Below are 15897 nucleotides of genomic sequence, written 5' to 3'. Positions count from 1 at the left end.
GTCAGGCTAACCAAACTGGGAAACGACAGCAACTCGGAATAAATGAATACCGTGCTCTTTCTCGGCAAAGCCTGATAAATCATGTTCGAGTCCATCTGCCTCTCATATAATCACTCTGAAAATGATTTGGAACTCTTTAGTGGCGGGTACACAGGATAAGGAGGAAATCAGATTTCAGGAGGGAATTTTACATATGAAATGTGAAGTGACTTCAATCTGAAAGTATGTGTAGTTTCATTAGTCAGTGTATATCTGGACCCCATCATTCATCCCCACGTCTGACTGACTATTATGCTACTACAATATCCTACATATCAATGGAAAAGAAATGATGAGTTTCCCCTGCAGCTTCCCCGTTTGCAGCAGCAGCCCGTGCTGGTCTGTGCCACTACGTTTCTCAATTCCACAAATTCTTGCTGTAAGGCCAGTGTAATTAATTCCTGAAGGACCCCAATTTTTATTAGAAGTGCCAGCCTTCTGCATTTAACACAGGAGAGTTGCTTGAACTTTCTTTGGGCTGACAGTTCATTAATAAGCAGCCTCCTCCACAATCTCTACTGGTTTTTGTTCTCTTGCGCCTTTTCATCAAGCAATCCATTTATTAATCTTGCCATTAATCTCAGCCAACAGGCATTGTATTCCCCAGGCAGCTCTATATTTTTGTCACTAATTTTTTAAAAAATTGTTCACCAACTAAAATCACTCAGCCACAGTTGACAATTTTCCTAGGCCCTATTGGGATGTGGAATCTTTCTGAAATTATTTCAGCCTTGCAGAAGACTAAGAAAATCCTAATTTTCAAGAGTGCTGAGAGACAAGATGAGTGACAGAAGTTTACACATATGGGTTAGTGAGTCCCAAATATCTAACTTCATGATTTAGGAATTTTCTCACAGGTTTAAAAAACAGTCCAATAGTTTCCTAAAGGTCTCTACAAGGAAATACCCCAAGAGGATATATTTTTAAGGACATTTTCTTGGCTCCTGAAAAGCAAATTTTCTCAAATTCAAGGTCTATGTCTTACATATATGTGTATCTTCCTAATAGGTGCTTAATAAATACTCTATACTGCCAACATAGTAGCCACTAATCACACGTGGCTATTGAGCACTTGAAATACTGCTAGTGCCACGTGTTGAAATAAGATTTTGACTATATTGGGTTAAATAGACTATTTCAAAATTAATTTTACTGTTTCTTTTTTTACATGGCTACTAGCAAATTTCAAATTACACATATGGCTTGCACTATGTTTCTATTGGACAGTGTTACTCTATAAGTTTTAGGGCCCTGAGCAAATCACTGCAGTTCTCTGCACCCCAGTTTTCTCATCTGTCAAATGGGAATACTGATCTCAATCAGTCTAACTTTACAGGGATGTTGTAAAGCTCTAATGATGGCTCTTTGAAGAGTTCACAGATAAAATATTCTCAGTTTTTCTCATCTATCAAATTTTTGCACAGTACTTTCACACCTCTCCAATATTCTTCACAACAACTTTGTGAGTCAGGTATAATTCTGATCCCCATTTATCAGAGAAGGACCTGGGCTCAGAGAGATCGATGCCTAGTGCTGACTGCCTGATGTTCCCACTCCCACCCTGCTCTGCCCCTTGGCATCGTTTGGCTCTGAGCCTTGTCCTCTCCACACCCTTTAAATAATAGTAATAATAATAAGTTGGTGCAAAAGTAATTGTGCTTTAAATGATTAAAAATAACTGCAAAAACCACAATTACTTTTGCACCAACCTAATAAATTACAGGCAACAGTCTGGAGGTGAAAGAGGACATGTTCAAGGGAGCATCCTAACCTACTCTGTCTCCAGAAAATTACAAAGTGCAAGATGCCCGACACATCTTCTTCAGCTAACGAAGGACAACGTGCCAAGGTCCCAGTCAGAGCACCACGTCTTGATGTGAGTAGTCCTGATAACCCAGCTTGTAAATCCTCAGAAGGGAACAGAAGGTGGGATGGGCCGATGGGGGAGAAGGACTTTCAGAAAATCCCCAAGCTACTAATAGGTTTCCTGAGGCCAGCGATAGGATCAGAGCACAATTTTAACCACATCCTGCCTTCTCTTGGCTGGGTGTCCTCAGCAGCTCAGTCAGTCGGGCTTGGCTGGCACACCCTTTCAACTGGAAGTCACTAACAGCAATGACAATAACTGCTGCTGGGGAGAGGACAAAATGTGAACTAGAGCGAAAATACTGGGCCCAAGCATGCTGAAGCTCTGATCTCTTTGGGCAATCGATCAACACCCAGCTCTCCTCATGAAAACCCACGGAAAGAGCCAGCACCAAGCAAAGAATATATGGCCTCTGACAAATAAAGCATCTAATTATTAAATAACCACTGTAGGTGTCAACCACCTCATTCCCAGGGGAGATCAGATAAGCAAGTGGTTTGGCTCAGAGCGACCACAGTGGTCACGTAGGCATTTCAGCTCCCTGTCTAACTGTCTGTTCGGAAGTGAACTCTGAAATTGTAGGTTGCCAAAATATATTCCGAAAGTCACGGTGTCCTTTATATTTTTTTAAGTAGGTCTTTAAAAAAAATAAAGTCACTTGTTTCCTATGTAAGAAATGTTTGAAGTTGGAAGCAAGAAAGAGAGGAAAGAAACTTCTATAACTTGGATTAATGCAAGTTGGAGTAAAATAAAAGGAAGTCAGTCCTAGCAAAAAGGAGAACTTAAAAGGAAATCAGTAGTAGATCATATAGAGTTTGTTTTGGCCTGGACTGCAATATTACTGAGTTCTTGACCTCCGCACAAAAAGAAAGGAAGAAGAAAGCCCTCAGCTATTATCTAGACTAGAACTCCTCCACTCTTCAAACGCATGTGTAATTCAAGTATTTTTCATCTTTAAGTGTGTTTACTACAGTCAGCAGAACAAGGTAGAAGAGTTCATGTCACCACTGGAATGAAATCATAGAACCTGGTTGAGACTGGAGTTACCTCTGCCAAATGATTACTGGCTGGCAAAGTAACATCTTGGTAGAAGAAAAGAATTTCCCCATGGGACAATTAAAAAAAAAAAAAGGAAAAGATGGATATTACTGGCATCTGTGATCAGAATTCATGATGTTTCCAGCATTTGCTATAATAACTCTGTTCCACAGGTAAGCCTCTGTGGGTTTACCTACACCTGATAATCAAGGATCATACACAGAGGCTAAAGCCAGACTTCCATGCAGCCCTTTTCCTGCGTTCTTCCCTCTGAGGCGCCGTGCAGACTGCCTGGTGAGAAATATCTGCCCAGCAGGCCATGGTGAATAATTATTTTACAGTCAATCTCTTGGTATTGTAATCTCTCTCAAGCTCACCAGTTAACCAAAGAAAAACCCACTGGGGATTCAGCTTCTATTAATAAACACTTGGTCAGCACAAAAGTTGGAGGAATATTTGAAAGTAGATTTTTCCCCCTCCCTGGAGACAAGTCTAATGCAAGCCTTTGGCTTTGATAACACTGCCCACCACCTTGGAAACCATTCTAGACTTTCCGCCTTCATGTCTATCTATGTGGGAAACATATACCAGGATTGTTTTAAGTGAAACTTGCACACCATGTAAAGGGTACTTAGACACACAAGTGAAAAGAGGCACCATTAATTATGATTTTACTTCCTTGGGCACAAGCTGTCTTCTGATTTATGTCTGTGTTGAAGGCTAACCTAAATGGTGGATTGTGAACGTCCCCACTGACCTGGGTTTCTCAGAAACTCAAGGGTTGCTAAGGAAGTTTCATTCACATGAAAGACAATCTACTAGTACCAGGCTCCACTGTCAAAATCACCATTTGTGAATCATTAACATACAATTAAAATATGCAAATCAGCAATTACTGCTTCCCGAACTGCTAAGGGGCAAAAGGAAACTTATATGGGTAGCACCATTGCTAAAGAAGGACTTACAAACCATATAAAAGAGTGAAAAGAGAGGGAAAGAACTAGAATGTCTAAAACAATAGTGTGCACAGGAATATTTTTCAAACATACTGCACAGACCTCCTTTTCAAAGTACTAATAGCTGTGAGAATCAAGCTGTGCAATGGGCACAGTCAGGGATTGGGGACTCCAAGGAAGTCAGCAATCAGAGGACGCTAGGAGGCTTGTGGAAGAGGATTCAAGGGAAGTGAGCAGGGAAGGCTCAGCTGGCTGCCTGTTCTAGGCAGAAGTCAGGGGGGAATAATGCTCAGTGAGTGTCAACTTCACTACTCTCTCCCCTCAGGAGAGCATGGAGTCCAATGTTCCCTGGGATATTTTGCCTCCGAGCAAGCAAAAACCATGGTGGCCCTGGAAGCAGTCTGGATGCATAGGGAGAAAGATCTCTGCCCTGGGTTTCTTTAGGTGCCTGAACTGACCTTTACCCCAATAGTTCATACCCAGTGGCAAAGGAAAAGCTAGAGGAGTCTGCAATTTGAAAGACAGAGTTGCTTTATCAGTTAGGACTTCAGGAGAAAGCTCAAGTTGGTTCCAACAGTACTCATCAGGGAAAACACTGGCCCCAATCCACTAATCACTTACTATGGAAAACTATGGGTAAAACTAATGGATAATGGGTTTCTTTCACAACTGGGGGAAATAAACACCTTTCTCCAGCAAGACCAAGGGCAGATACCACATTTGGAAAGAGAACGGCACTTATGCATCAGAAGAGGTAGTAGGGTGGGTCCAGTGGGTAGGAGGATGGATTCCCGAGCCTCACCACCTGAATTTGAACACCACTTCTATTACTTACAGTGTCACACTGGCCAAATTCCTCCCAGGGCCTCAGTTCCCTCCTCTGTCAAGTAGGGGTGATAATCTATTGCCATCCTCAAAGAATATGTGACCGAGTGAATGCTTGTAAAGTGGTTAAAATGATGCCTGGCTATAGTAAGTCTGTTTGTGCATTTGCTCTTATCATTTATTAGCAAAAATGCTGGCATGGACTGTATAAGGGGAATATTCAAGGTAGCGGACAATGAGTGGCCTGGAATCCCTCAGTGATTCAGAACAAAGATGGGCTTTAGGGTCAGAGAAACTGAAGATCAAATCCCGGTTCTGATTCTCACTCACTGTGTGATCTTGGGCAAATTAACTTTGAGTCTCTAAACCTATTTTCTCTTCAGCAGAGTAGAAATTAGAGTACCTACCTACCATAGAATAATCAGAAGAATTCAGTGAACGAACTGAGTGAAGCCCTTAGCACAATGCCCAACAGCACATAGACAGCATGCAATAAATCCCACTTATTATGTTATAGGAACTCATGCTTTCACCCATCTATAATGACTGGGTTCCATAAAGGCTGAATCTAGTGTCATAAGCCTTGGTGACCTTTAGACAAAACTCTACCCACGTTCAACATGTGAGGGGCAGGGAGAATGAGGAAACCATCTCCTATCACTTCCCGTAAGTTGCCAGGGGGCATTTTCTACTCACTACTGTTTTACACCTACACACAAAGGTGTACAGCTATAACTCCTCATATTTGTCACCTGAGAGAGAGAACTTATAGTGATTCTTTCATTGTATAGTTCTCTCCTAACAAGGAGAGAATTCTGAAAACTTCCTCCAATCAAATTCACATGTGCACTGCTTATTTAATGTTTGTGTATGTACCATTACCTTTTATTTCATGGTGGGAAGGGAGACTAAATCCAAGATTGAGGAGACAAAGTTTTGGGAAGGCAAGGGAAAGAAGCTAGGAAGGCTGTTTCAAAGGGTCAAATGCAATGAAGGGTCAAACACAAGGAAGCCTTTCACAGGAGTATCCAATTTTAGACAGAATAGAGAACAGAGCCAAAAGCACCACTGAGTATCTAAAATCCAAAAGTTAAATTATTAACCGATTAAACCTTAGTCCTATTTTCTATGCTTTTCCAAATGCTGTTTTCCCAAAAGCATCTAAGTACACTTTCAAACATTTTTAGGAGTAGGAAAAAAGGTAATGACATAACTGCAGTAATGTGGATACACAGACCCAATTTTAAAATATCCCTACACCTGTCCATCCATCATTACTGCAGGGGAAGTACCTGATCTTTGAAAAGTGAGTAGAAATGTTGTGACTTTAGGATGGATGGAGCTTCAAAGACGAAGTACAAACTTCCAGGGAGCAAACTCTTTTCCTACTGGGGTCACAAATTCTTTTTTAGGGGATGTTACCACTTAGGAAATTTTCTGTAACAGGAGAAAATGGTATTTTTATGACATTCATATAAAAATGAGGAACAAAAAAGTTCCAATTATGTAGAAAGAAAAAAGGGATAAGCAAATATTGCCAAATGATGAACCTGACAAAATTGCTTTATACAGTGACCAATTAGAAGCTGAATTCTAAAGTGTGAAAATTTTTATGTATAAAATGCAAAGTAACTTTTTCTACTTCAATAGTAACTCCGGATTCAGCCCTAAGTCAAAAGCTACCACAGGGACTCAGTTTGGAGATGTGCTATTAAAAGTGGTTGTGATCTCTTTATCCCTGACCCCTATTCTTTCTAAGCAGCTCAATCCTTTCCTATTGTCCCACAAGGTGGGTCTATGCTTAGGGGAAAGGAGAGTAAGAAATGTATGTAGCTGCGTGTCAGTGCTGAACCAGACTCCAATGGCCTCTCAGTCCCCATTTCCCAGGAGGTAACCTGGCCCATCTAAACAGCACCCACTGGGGCATCAAGGTCTTCCTCTCAGACTGGGACCAAGGAAGGGAGGAGTGGGCCAAGGTCATCCCTGGGGAACCATTCCAACTGCACCCCCAATTACTACCAGAGTGACAGCAATGCCACTCTGGCAATGGGCAGGAGCAGCTCCTCAAGGAGGATGTCAATGGCCCCTCTACCCAGTTTTGCTAGGGGAGAAGAGTCACAACAGAGAATGGTTGGGGATTCTGCATTTACTCCAGTGACCTCACCTACCGAGGCACAGAGATCGCAGGCTTGGGGCAGAACTCTAGGTCTGCGGTGTCAAAGAACAGCTGGTTTCCAGCTAAGGAAGGAGAAAAGGAGAGTAATAAGATGTGACCGTTCTATCTCTGTCTGTGAAACCTGCAGGCATTTGTTTGCCCCCTCTCTCCGAAAAAGAGAGGGGGGGGAGGGAGAGGGGGAGAAAGAGAGAGATAGAGAAAGAAAGAAAGAGAAAGATCTCGAATCCAAAATCCGATTAGATATGCCAATTTTCCAATCAAGAGGAAAGGTTTCCAAAGTCCTCGCGCCTCGGGCGTACAGAGTCCCAGACTCAACTTTATAAGCATGCCAAGGCTTTGGGGTACCCCACGGCGGGCTCAGGAACGAAGACTCCCTCCCCTCCTCCACCTGTGGGACTGGAGGTCCCCCAGGCGCGGCCATTCCCCCCACCCAATCTCCCAGGGCAGGAGCTTTTCCTTCCTTCATTACCTCACTACCTCCTTCCCTTGACGTCAGCCCCGGCTCCTGGAGCCGAGGGGAGGAGGATGGAGAAGAGTTTGGGGGCAGTCGGTATCAGGATCCCCACAGCACCGGGGTGGGGGCAGGGATGTAACATGAGGTAATGCGCACCCAATCCCCGGCCTCCAAGGCCGAGAGCGACCACTTCCCTCCCTCCGTCCCACCTCTCCACCCGGCGCGGGCCGGTGTGTGCACCAGTTACTAAGCAACCCTATCGGAGAAGCGGGATGCCGGCCAAGTTCACCCAAAGTTGAAGAATAAATTTGGGGGAGAGTAGGTGGAAGGTGGAGCGAGAGCCGAGAGAAGGCACAAGGGACAGGAAAAAGGCTTCGAAGGAAAAGAAGCTGTCTTCCGCCTCCTGGGAACAGGAAGAAGGGCGGGCGCAGGACACTGCTGCGACCCGACCACAGTCCCACGCAGTCCGGGGTCCCGCCCCAGCGCATAGCCGCATAGCCGGGTGCTGCGAGCGCTTGGAGGACAGGGATTGGGGGAAGGCTGTTGCCTGAGGGAAGGAGCCCTGGGAGTAGTCCCATAGAAGGCCGGCGGGGCGGCCAGTAGGCGAGGAGGGGTTTGAAGAGTGAGAAGAACAGCGTGGGAGTGGACTCCGTGTTTAATCTTCGGTCCTGAGGATGCTAAAGTCCTCCCAGCAAAGAGCCCTTTAAAAAACAACTTCTCAAAGCGCTGCACTTTTTTCTTCTGCTCCTAACAGTAATCGCGCTCGTTTCTATTCAAAATAACACGGAGACGAGGAAATCTACTTTCAAATCAGAGCCAGGAGATCCCTTTAATTTGCTCTAAGTAGCCGAATGGGCTAAAGGCATCCTTCGCCTCCAGGACCCTGCACGCCCAAAGTCCCCGATGCCCCGCGTGGGACGTTCCCGCGCCCGCGAGCGCCCAGCGCTTTCCTACCTGCTGTAGGGCGTCCTCAGCAGCAGGGCCTGGCTGCCAGTGCAGCTGTCGGTGGGGGTGTGGCAGCCATAGACGGGGGGCGGCACGGAGTACTGCTGCTCGCCTGCAGGGAGCCGGGGAGAGCGGAGTGAGCGCGCCCCAACGTTCTGGGGGGGTGCGGGGCTGGGGCTGGGGAGCAGAGCACCCTGAAGCTGGGCTCCAAGGCTAAGCTGGGGGCAACGGGGCCTGGATGCCGGGCGTGCAGAGAGAGGGTGTCCAGACCATAAAGAGCTAAGCTGCTCACTTTACATTCCCTTAGCAGTCACTGCCGAGCACACCTAAAACCCCGTCGGGACTTTCCTAAACTTGGTTGAGTGGAGATGTCCCTAACATAATTGGGATTGGAGAGGGACTCAACCCTTGAAATTGAGTAAGATCGGGCTAATTATTTATTTTAAAAAAAAAACACCCTTTGGATGTCCTCTTCTCCTTTCCCCAATTTGCTCTGGGTTGGAAACTGGGAGGCGTGAATGACAGAAGGGGAGAGACACCCCCAAATCACCCCGCCTGCTTACCCAGCGTGCCTTGTTGGCCCATGGGGTCCTCATGCTTGAAGGAATGGTTGGGAAACTGCGCCGCGTGGTGCGAAGGCGTGTGGCCGTAGCTAGGAGTCCCGTCGAAGGTGACTGTGCTGTATCCTGTGGGCGTGGCGGAGAGAAGCACAGCGTCAACCGGGAGACAGGGACTGTGGATCTGAACCAGAACCCGAGAGAAGGCGCGCTCGGCGCCCCCATCGGGTCTCAGCTGTGGGTTACACGCCCCACACGCCTCCAGGGCTTTCGGCGCGAAGCTGAGCCGAGGCCCCGACGTGTGACCTGGCGACCCGCTCCCCACCCTGTCCCATGTACAACCCTGACCTCTCCACCATTCCCCAATTTATGTGTGCCCCTGCCTTTCACCGAGTCTGCTGCTTCTGCACCGAACCTCCCGCAAGGAAGTGTGAAAACCGCTCAGCAGAGAAAGTTGTTCTCCCCCAAAACCAAACACCGCAGCTCTAGCGCAGGGGCAGCGCGGGCGAGCGAAATGGATCTGCTCAGCTGACCCCGCGCTGACTCAGAGCCGTAAATCAGGGGCCCGCGCACCAACTTTCATTAATTACTCGGAGCCAGTTAAACGGCCTGGGCTTTAAATGGGGAGAGTAATTACAGAGTAATGTTATCTGTCTGAGGCTGAGCGACCCGACATCACGACACCCAAGGCCCTCAGGAAAGCTGGTGACGGGAAAAAGGAGCCCTTCCAGTTGGACCCGTAGGCCTCGACCCTGCGTCCTCCTTCTTCCCCTCGCGCCCAGCGACTAGGACCACCAGCGCGGGTGGAGCCCCCGTCCTGGAGCCCCAGGCCGGGAGGCCTGTGTCTTTTAGAGTGTGCCTGACACTGTACCTCAACCTCCAGGGCAGTGCACGGTCTTCTGCCTCAGTCTCCCTGCCAAGAAACCGAAGGCAATACCGCCCCTGTTCTTCCCCAACTCTCCGAAGGTGAGAAAAAGTAAGTCGAAAAAACGTGGTCTCCTTCTATGATTATTGTTATTAAATTGCTTTAAACATATATCCCACCAGCTTCTGGAAAAGTTGCAACCTCTAGGGAAAAAGGGTTCCTCCAGCTAAAGATCAGTCCTGGGGCCCTGAACCCAATGGTAGAGCCTCCTTCTATCTGGGGAGTCTCTGGCCTGAGGTCCAGGCAAGTGGAGAATGAGAGTGGCCCAGACACTCACAAGGCTCCCTGCAGGACCACCAGGCCAGTCCCCCCCACACACCCAGCCACTGTGCTGGGTCTCGAAACCCCACTCTATTCTTGGGAATGGGGTGGGTCAAACAGTCTCCATCCCCCCCCCCACTATTGTCCTAGATGAGCTCCTTCTGCAACAAGTGTCCCAGAAGACTTAGACTGTACAGAGAAAGGAGGCTGTCACCCCTATCTTGATAACATAACCCCAAAGACAGAAATCGAGCTTCATGGCCCACTCTGGGGAACGTGGTGTCAGAGAACACCTGGGGGTGGGGGGGTGGAGCAGGTCTTAATTATCAGATTGTACTGAGAAGGCCAAGTCTCACAAATTGGCGCCACAGGTTGACAACTTAAGCCGCCAGCTTTTATAATTTGCATGACTCCAGAGGCCTCCATTTCTATAGCCTACTAAGTGGGCAAAGATAAACGCCCACCCCGTGAGCTGTCAGGCGTGGGTGAGCACGCTTGGGTTTCCAGGCACTTTCTAAGATCGGAGGCCAGGCCCCGTTAGAGGCCTACCGATCAGCTTTCAAAAAAAATTTGGCTCCTAGCACCCAATTTTGCAGAAGGAAGGCCAAATTTTGTAAGGACATTTTTTTAAATAGGAGAAAGAGAAGCGACAAAGAAATTGCCTCTAGACGAACCCTTCTCCATTCCTGAACCGGGGAGTAGTAGGCAGTGGCCCGGGGCACTGTGCTGTCTTCTGAGGCGGGCTCCCCAACTGTCGGGTCGGTGCGCCGCAAGGGCCACGGGTTGCGGGCTGCAGCGTCGCCTCCACGCCGGGTGAGGCTCCCAAAGCCCCTTCTCAGACAAGACGCGCAGACCTCTCTGGGTAGGGGCCGGCCTCCAACCCCCTCTTTTAGGTCCCCCGGGAGGGGCAGTGGTGAAAGCTCGGGCAGAGAGGAGGGAGGGCTCTTTTAATTAGAAGCTTCTCGGACGCGGGACTGATTAGAGCACACTGTCCGGGGACTTAGCGCTGAACCTGGTGCGTAGAGCGCGGGGCGGGGGCCGGGAGAGAGACAGCTACCCGAGGAAAGGGGCAGCGTGTTCAAAGGCTCATTGTACAGGCCTTAGAGGAAGAGGCTCCGGTGTCCAAGGTAGCGCCTTTCCCACGGTTAGTCTCGGCCCAAGAAAGGAGTGCAACCTTGACCGCGCAGAGCAGCCGGAGGCCCTGCGCCTCCCTCCCCCGCGCACCGTAGCGGAGGAGCAGGGAACCGCCCGGCGGTACCAGGCCCCTTGGAGCGGTGGACAGCAAGCTCAGTCAGGAAGGTAGTGGGGTAAGAAGGCTGAGACTGATGACTCCCCAGCTGCGGCAGAATATGGGGAAATGTGTTCGGCAGCGCAATACCCTCTCCAATGCGACCCAAGGGGGGCGCCCTTGGCCTTTGGGTCAAACTCGTCTCCCCACCTGACCCTAGGGTAGCGCGTGATGCCCAGGCCTCATCGTGCACTAGGGTTCTGCGCGTCCAAGGGGGCTGGAGGAATCGGCCTGACTGACAATCTTTCTTTTTCCCCTCCCTAAACTCCGAACTTAATCTGGGGCTACCCAAATCCTCACCCCACGTCTGCCCTGACAACCCTCACACAGTCAGTTCAGTGCCTATCCAGCAGGGCAGAGGAAACCCATCTCAAGATCCCTGGGAAAGGATGTTGAAATAGAATGGTCTGGGTTTGAGTCCCAGCTTTGGCACAAACTGAGACCTTTTACACCTAATCTCTTAGAACCTAAATTTCCTTATCCAGAAATAAGGGGCTCCTCCAATATCAGGCTGTGAGCTTCTTGCAAAGGTTGAGGCACATTGTCTCAATTAATATTCAACCAGAATAAGTGCTCGATAAATATTTGGTGAATTAATGTTTAGAAGATTAAGGCATCAGCTATGTTTTTAAGAAATAGGAAAACCGTATTTAAGAAATAGGAAAAAATGAGGTTTGATGCCTGGGGTAGAGAGGAGGTGAGAGGGTGCCAACAACTGTCTCCTGGGGGCCACGGCTAGGCTGCCCTGTTTTGGGAACAGGGACCCAGGTCTTGACTCCTCTCTGGAGTTTGGCCTCAGGCCTGCTGATAGCCATTCCCACACTTTGGGGAAGGAGCTGATGATGCCCTTGCTTCCCCCAGGAAAAGATGCTGAAAGCCCGGAAATCAAGAAAATAAATCTGGAACCTCCAAGCCTCAGAGCCCACCTTGGTTGCCACGGCCAAGGCTGATGATGCTGAAGCAGCTTCTGACTTCCCACCCCAGCTCCCAACTAATGAGTGAGTCCCAACGACTGGTCCAGTGACCCATTTATGTTTTCACTGCAAGAGAAAACCTAAGCCTGTAAACAGAACCAGGTTTACAGGCCGTGGCTCTGAGTCTGGGACCAGCCCTCCAGTGGGCTCTTCCTTAGGGTGGAGAGGAGGGAACTCCTTCACCTGTGAGTCCTGGTCCCCAGTTCTCAAACCTTTTTCTTTTTTGCTGCAGGGCCTATCTACTAGAAAGGAATTTGGATTTTCCGCTTAAGTGTAGTGTGCGCTTTGGTTAAAATTCCAGTCCGCTACCCCACCCCACTGTGGGTTAATGGGATCCTGGGCACCAGACCTGTTCTGTGGAAGACTGGATACAGGGGCCCAAACAAAGCGACAGAACACAGGTTCCAAAATCTTCACAGTACCTAGATAGACTCAAATAAATAATGGCACGGTATTTTGTGGTAGGGGGGTACATCGATCAAATGACTTCTCGGGCCTCTCCACATAGCACACATCCATAGAGAGACTCACTCTCATCACACACCTGCCTGCCAGTCCTAGCCAGAAGGCAGGCCAGTCAAGTTTAGGTGGACTGCTCTGCGTTCTGTATTTAGAAGGCAAAGCCCAGGGAAAGTTGGACTTCTGCATCTATGGCACAGAGATTCAGGCCAGACCCAGTTTCCGGGTTGCCCATCACAGCTCCTCTCTTACAAATGGAGAAACTGAGACGTTGAGATTTGCCAAAGGTAACAGCAGCCTGCTCATTAGAGGTGGCAGGATAAGAGAACACAAGCCTCACCACGGGCACTGGGCTGTTCCAACACCCCTTGAATCTGAAACACTAATTTCATTTACAGAGACCTACAGTGGAGAAACCCCATGGGTCTGCTTAAGATTCCTCCATGGGTCACAGATCCCAGATTCCCTGGATGAAGAGAGGAGGAGGGTGGTTTAGCTTTTGCCAGGACTTCTGGTGGGCCAGGTGCTCCTCGCTGGCCCTAAGGTAGAGACAGGCAGCCTGGAGATACGAGTTTAGAAGGTGAGCGCTTCCTGGTAAAGAACAGAGACCTTCTTCCGTGCCTTGGGAGACCCGGAACCTATTGCAAACAGTACGCACTCTGCTTCTCCCATCCCACGCATTCCAGAAACATCCCGGTCCCTAGGCCCGTGCGAAATTTTGCTCCAGGAAAAGCATCTGCCATGGTGTCTGTAAAGAATTTCCTAAAATATCGAATCAACCGGAGTTGGTTTGCGTTCTCAATAGCGGAAAAGTCCAATTAGAATAAATTCCGAAACCAAACAGCAAGGGCTCGGCCTGGCTGGTTCCTGAGAAAGAGCTGTGCAGGTGCCAGCGCAGGATGAGAAAACTCACGTTTGTGACCCGCGATGTACAAAGACTGAAAACGACAAATAAACCTGTCCTTGTTCTACCCCCCAAGTCTTGCAAAAATCGTTCCCCGGGCTGAGCCCCGCATTCAACGATGAGGAGGCGCCTGACGCTAGAGCCTCATTGCTTTGCCTATAATAGGACCTGGTCCCGCACAGCTTGTAATCGGACAAATGGGGTCCTCTTCCAGCCCTGGAGCCCGCTTGGCCACCACCTGAGCGGGAACCAAAAAGAGATCTGCTGCCATACAACCACACGGGGAGCCATACTCGGACACAAGGTGGTTCCAAGAAAGCCACTGATTAGTTGCTAGCCCGCTCATGTACTCCTTCTAGTGCTCCATGATACTTATCGAGCATCTAATGTTAAGAGCCAGAGCGGCGCCTGCACATTTTGGCGCGAGGGAGGCGGCACGGGCTGCTCACCCTGCGCGGGTCCCACTCCAGAATCCAGAGTCGAAACGCCTAAAAAGTCCAATGCCTAGTGACAGTTTGGTGAAGCGACAAAATCCCTTCTGAGACGAACCTAGACACTGCACAAGTTCCCCCTTCCCACTCTAACGGGGATTTGAAGTACCGGAATCTCCAAGGGTCGGAGGGGCCCCAGATGACCTCCCGGCTGGTGCGAACAGTCGGATTCCCGAGAAAGTCAGGATCCCACGCTGGAGCGTACTCCCTCTCCCCGGAATCCTCTCTCCCCAGCTGCTGCTTCCGCTACCCTCACAGTCCTTGGGGAGGCAGCCAGGTAAGAGCTGGGGTCAGGAAAGAGGTTGGACAGGGTAGTGCCCAGGCACGGCAATAGCCCCTTCGCCACCGCCCCCGGTGTAGGGGGCGCTCCCCGGCCTGCTTACCCTGGTTGCGAATAGCGGGCTGGCTCTCGAGGCAGCTGGGCAGGTAGGGAGCGTTGGGGAACATCCTGGCCTGGCCGGAGGACGCCTGGCTGGGAGGAGGAGGACCGAAGGGTCCGTAGCGACAGGCTCCAGCTGTGCCGGTGAACTGGCCGGAGAAGTGGACAGTGAAGGCGCTCAGGCACTGCTCCTCGTGCGGCTCCGCGCCGCCCCAGCTCGGCTCCTGTTTGATGAAGGAGTGAGGCGGCGGTGGCGGGGGTGGCGGCGGGGCCGGCGGCGGCGCAGGACCGCCCAAAGAACCGTAAGCCGAGGCGCCCGGGGGCGCAAAGTCCAGCACGGGTGCCCACTGCGCGGCGCCGCTCACAGGCAGGGCGCAGCCGCCGCCGCCACCCAACGAGGGTACAGCTGGCAGCAGCGCGTTCAGGTCCCGCACGTCGGAGCCCATTTGCTGTAGTTCGGCCCCGGACGGCCCGCGGCCCCTCCGGCCTTGCAGACTCTCGGTGCTCCACTCGGTCGCTCCTAACTTGGCCCAGATGCTACTTGGGCCCCGGATCCCCGGCTGCTCGGACTGCGGAAGACACCCAGGCCCGGAGCGGACCGTGTGCGAACACGCCGGCTCCGGGGCACACGTGGAAGCCGGGTCCTGCGGCAGAAGGAAGTCCAGGATCGCGGCGAGGAGGCGGCGGGGCCCGAGCTCCTGGGCTGCCGTCCCGGTTCTGGGTGGCTGAATGAGTGGGAGGGCGGGTGGGAAGGGGGGAGCAGACAGGCGGTCAGGTTGCGGAGAACCCCCGGGTGTGGGCGCTGCCTTGAACTCCTTACCCCAGCTGCCTGGCTGCCCCCAGCTTCTCAAAGCTCAAATAAGAGGGGCCGGCGGCGTGGGAGGAGGAGGAGTCAGGAGTCTCCGCCGCTCCATTCACACCGTAGCCCAAGCGGGTCCAGGCAGCGCGCGCGGCTCCTCTGGGGCGCCCTCGCAGTGGGGGTGGGAGGGCGGGCCTGAGGGAGCGTCCCTCTCCGAGACACCCTCCTCTCCAACCGCCACGCGCTCTTAGCTGGCCTGTGGGACACAACCCTCCCCCTACCTCCCCTTCTCGGCCTTCGTGAGTGTGGGCGCCTCGAGCCACTGACGAGTCTCTTCAGGTGAGCAGTGAATGGCCCCTCTGCATCCGTGTATGACGGCGGTAGGGATGGGGTTGTTAATCTGAGAGGGCGGGTTGGAGGGAGGGGCAGGGGGTGCTCCACGAGGGCGGGAACTTCAGGAAAGCGCAGAGAACTTCCCCGGACTCCAAAGAGGCGGATTCCCTTGCTCAGCGCGCGCGAGTCCGGCTCTTGCGCCTAGAACCATCGGGCTGGAGTAGTGG

The 15897-nt window shown here is 50.7% G+C and overlaps 1 protein-coding gene across 4 annotated transcripts in view; it reads right to left on the bottom strand.

Annotated features, from left to right (window-relative positions):
* The window catches only part of WT1 (WT1 transcription factor), a 47513-nt gene extending 32150 nt beyond the window's left edge, over positions 1-15363 (bottom strand). For 3 of the 4 annotated variants that reach the window (XM_033120573.1, XM_033120574.1, XM_033120576.1), the window contains exons 1-3: positions 14543-15363; positions 8864-8986; positions 8310-8412 (exon numbers count right to left, since the gene is read on the bottom strand). In XM_033120573.1, the coding sequence (XP_032976464.1) occupies positions 8310-8412; positions 8864-8986; positions 14543-14984 (668 nt within the window). In that variant the 5' untranslated portion in view covers positions 14985-15363. The remainder of the gene's footprint in view (positions 1-8309; positions 8413-8863; positions 8987-14542) is intronic. The other variant, XM_033120575.1, reaches the window with a different exon arrangement.
* Between the last annotated feature and the right edge of the window lie 534 nt (positions 15364-15897).

The sequence above is a fragment of the Rhinolophus ferrumequinum genome, chromosome 11 (genome assembly GCF_004115265.2).
Source record: "Rhinolophus ferrumequinum isolate MPI-CBG mRhiFer1 chromosome 11, mRhiFer1_v1.p, whole genome shotgun sequence".
NCBI classification, from domain to species: domain Eukaryota; kingdom Metazoa; phylum Chordata; class Mammalia; order Chiroptera; family Rhinolophidae; genus Rhinolophus; species Rhinolophus ferrumequinum.
The sequence above is the reverse complement of the archived record's forward strand: the minus strand, read 5'-3'. Positions and strand labels throughout refer to the sequence as shown.